Here is a 4,371-nt window from a genome sequence, read left to right on the forward strand (position 1 = left end):
CGACTATGTGAAACATGAAGAGCGATTTAATGATCCTGAAGTTCGTAATTCGAAAATGTCACTGTAAGTACATTTTTAAATATTCAAAAACAAACATTATAAGTAAAAATGAGTGAAAGTTGACTTATTGTTTATTTCTAACAGTTCTTCCCGAGTATGTTACGGCGACTCTGCAATAGGTTATGTTTCGCTCCGAAGGCAGCAATCAATTTGTACTTTGAAAGCAAGAGTGTGTCCTGAACACAGAGTACGAAATACGCCTTACACTGTAACAATGCTTGTTAATGAAGAACAGAAAATTATAAATAGCGTGGAGTGTGAAGACTGCCCAGCGGCTTTAGGTGAAAATTATTAGTTTGATTGTTTCTTAATATATAATTTTGAGTACAAAAGTTTAAAAATTCTAGAAATTTAACTTTTACTTAAGAGTTAACTAATATTCTAAAGAAGTGAATCATTATTTATAGGTGGGTGTAAACATGCGATTGCTCTGTTGATGTGGGCACATCGTAGATCTGAGCAAAAATCTGCCACGCAAGTTGATTGTTACTGGAAAAAGTCAGCTTTGGCAAAAGTTGGTACTCCTAAGCAGTATATCAAGGCAACTGAATTATTTACAAACAAGAATGTTGCAAAAGCCACTTCAACTGAGAATTATGTAGAAAAGCATGAAACTTTTGTGAAAAATGTGATGGAATGTGCGAAACAAAAACAATTAGATAGCCAAATCAGTAGACATTGGTTCGATTTAGAAAGTAGACAGATTCGTTGTTTATCTCTCCATCAGTTAATTATTAATTTTTTAGAAACTGGTAAAAATGGAGCCCTTGACTTTTTTTCATTCGCAAAAAATTGTATTTCAGAAGAGTTGTGTGAACAAGCAGAAATTATGACACGAAACCAAAGTAATGAGCATCTATGGTTCGAGTTAAGATATGGAAGAATAACAGCTTCAAAAATATACGAAGCTGCACGTTGTAAGACATCTGATGGAAGCTTAGTAAACGAGATAATAGGAGCATCTAAAGTTTTCGAATCGAAAGAAATGAAAAGAGGCAAAGAATTAGAAAGAAAGATTTTACTTCAAGTACAAAAGATTCTTGGGTTAAGATATCGTACTTGTGGATTCTATTTAATCCCAGGCCACCCTGTTATTGGGGGTTCGCCTGATGCAGTTGGTGATGATTTTACTTTGGAAGTCAAAGCTCCAGCTACGCTGAAAGGATATAACAGATTCTTACCAGAAGGATCTATCAGTGCCAAATGCAAAGCCCAGATGTATTTACAAATGTATTGTACTAAGAAGAAGAAAGGTCTTTTCTGTGTTGCGGATCCAGAATTCGAAAAGAATAAAAAAGTCACAACCATATGGTTATTTTATGATGAAAATTTTACAATGATAATCGAAAGAGCCATCCAATTTTGGATTAATAATATCTTTCCAAGACTTTTAAAATCTGTTCAGTGACGTAATTGAAAAAGATTTCTTTTTCTTTCTTTTTCTTTCTTAGACCTTTAAACTTTGAAATGTATATACTCATATTTGTTTCATAATTTTTTTACAATAATAAAAGTGTTTGTACTAAATAATTAAATATTATTAATTTATGTATGACAGTGTAATAAATTCGCTTTAAGTTTAAAAATTTGTTGTGATATATTTTACAGTACATTATTTATACATACATCTAAATATGAACGATTTAAACACAGTGTGGGGACATTATCAATTTTCGCTTATACATTGTTTAGTGTTAATCTCTAAATGTACTTTCTAACATTTTGTACATTTCATGCAGAACAAATAAATTAATACAGCCTGGAATAAAAATCATAGTCCTCAAGTTTTTATGATAGGTGATTGTAAATTTATTAACGCTGCTACAACAATGATGGCAGAATCTATATAAGGCATTATGCCATGATGCAAAACAGCATGGGGTAAAAATAATTCAAATTCACGAATCCTACTTATAACCCTCTCTATGTGGATTCGCAAACTTGCAATTCGTTTAGTTTCTCGTGCTTCATGTTTCGATAACTTAGTTCCAGATGAAACACTTGGAGGACGAACAAGCTTACAGTTTTTTGTTGCTAACACTGTATCTATTTGCTTGAAACCACGATCAGCCATCACAGTGCAGTTTGGTTTCAATTTATCCATAATGCCACATACTTCAAACAAATTGGTATCTGAAATCCTACCCCCATATCCTGTAGAAATGAAATTTATCATGCCATCCGTAGTACAGGAAACCAAATACTTGAGCGTATTACTTTTTTTGTATTCTGACCAAGTTAATGATTGATGGACCGGATTTATAGGTTTTTCAATTTGAACTTCAAATCCATCTATTATTGCAGCAACATCTGAATAGTTAGCACGGAAAGGAATAGGCATTGTTTTTTTCACGGTTTTTTGGTCAGGAAAATAAATAAATTTCTTCAGTACATTAGCCAGTTTGATTATTGATGTGTTGAATACTATACTTGCTTTTGTTGAGCTCATCCCAAATTGATGTCCCAATCTAACAAAAGTGTCGTTTAACTTAATTTTCATCAAAGTAAGTTTTATATTATCTGTGCTAATTCCAGTAGCTAAATGCAACTGATCAATAATCCAAAGCCAATCTTGCGGTACTCCAACGTATCTTTTAGAATCATTATTAATGAAGTAATTAGTCATGTTCAATGCATTTCTTTTTATTTGTAAATCAAATTCTTCAGATTCACATATTTCACCAGATGATGGCGTGAATTCACTAACAGGTATAGAAGTTGAAGTACTGGTAGTTGTAGTAGTGTAAGTATTCAAATCAGAGTCGAATTGTTTAATGTTTTTTATGGGCAAATCAATGTAAGGTGGTTTTTGTATTCGTTTTAAACCAATTTTTTCAAGATTACATGGACTTGTTGATCGACTAGTAGTTTTAACGATGCATTGAACAGCTACACTTCTGAATTTATGTGTATGTTTGTCTTTTAAACACACCTGAATACTTTTATTTTTCACGTGTTTTTTATTATTTTTCTGACTGCAAATTATGCTATCTCCGTTTGGCAGAAGTTTTAATTTCTTAACTGATGGATGCAAATTATCATCGTCATTCTGATCATTCTGTATTGATTGCACTGAGCTAACACCTGCATTTGAAGAACTCGCTGATACAAGACTTGACTTACAGTTAGAAGTCACACTAATATTCTCTTTATTATGAACTTTAGGCAAGAATTTACTGAATTCACTTGATGACTCTGCATGAATTAGTTTACCTTCGCAATTTTTATTTATTGTTAGGTTGAAATCTGTTATATCTTGCAATATATTTTTTGACTGTTTCAATGCAAAATCATTGTTGGAAGATTGTAGAACTAATGTAGACTCTTGAAAATTGCAGTCTTGATTCTCCTGCTCTAACATGATTTCTTGAATAAGTTTTTCTGTTGCAGCTTTTTATATGATGGTCGAGGGATACAAGTTTTTGTAGTCTTGCGATCTGGTTGGCAATCAAAGTATCTTGGTACTACATTCTCTTTTATGTGGATTGGAGCTCCCATTGATTTGAATGTTACATAGTTTTCCAAGTCTTCTTCTAACTAATACATAAATAATACATTGGATCTTGATTAGGTTAGGTCGTACACATGTTTATCATCTTTTAGAATAAGAAAATTACCTTAAAATGATCTTGACAGCAATAAAAATGAGAGGCCGTAGGTTTATCCGTGTACGTTCTAATGAATACTAGAGGCAGCTACAGTTTGTGTATGATCGTGACGTCACAACGTATATTGTCTGCTGCACTCGGATATTTGGCGCGTAAACAGCAATTCAAAAAATTACCTCTCTTCGACAAGCATTTTCTTTGTGAAAAAGGCGTTTTTGGATTTCAGGAAAAAAATACTCTTATATAATCGGGGATGTACTATCAAATGATGCTAATTTTTCAACAGGCTTTTTTATCCAATTAAACGCGAGATGACAGACACTTCGCCGTCAGCGCGTATACAGTATACAGTAATAGCTCCTTTAGCTAGTCGCACGTACAGTACACCGGAAACTTCGGAACAATATACATAGCTCACATATCAGAAAATGTAATAGAGGCGTTGCGATGACGCTTGTTGCTTGTTAGCGGTACACGAGTAGCGTAATCATGCACTTAGCGAGATTAATGCGATATTACAAGGGATACCTCCCCTGAAAAGTTGGGAGTTTTAGCTAACTCTCTTGACAACGAGATGGGGGATTTTTAAACCATTCCCAGCTGTCGGAAACGCTGGGTAATTCCTGACGAAGATTACTTTCTGCATTTAATAGGTGCGCGCTTTATCAACGGAAAAGCGCGTAAAAGCGTTTAAAAAAAATTA

The 4,371-nt window shown here is 33.5% G+C and overlaps 1 protein-coding gene across 1 annotated transcript in view; it reads left to right on the plus strand.

The window, feature by feature from the left end:
- LOC105571227 overlaps positions 1–1,538 on the plus strand; it is a 2,270-nt gene extending 732 nt beyond the window's left edge. The window contains exons 2-4 of the mRNA XM_012028696.1: positions 1–63; positions 145–341; positions 468–1,538. Of these exons, the coding sequence (XP_011884086.1) occupies positions 1–63; positions 145–341; positions 468–1,468 (1,261 nt within the window). The 3' untranslated portion in view covers positions 1,469–1,538. The remainder of the gene's footprint in view (positions 64–144; positions 342–467) is intronic.
- Positions 1,539–4,371: the final 2,833 nt, after the last annotated feature.

Source organism: Vollenhovia emeryi, unplaced genomic scaffold, assembly GCF_000949405.1.
Source record: "Vollenhovia emeryi isolate VEMERY1.0 unplaced genomic scaffold, V.emery_V1.0 DF941007.1, whole genome shotgun sequence".
Classification (NCBI taxonomy): Eukaryota; Metazoa; Arthropoda; class Insecta; order Hymenoptera; family Formicidae; genus Vollenhovia; species Vollenhovia emeryi.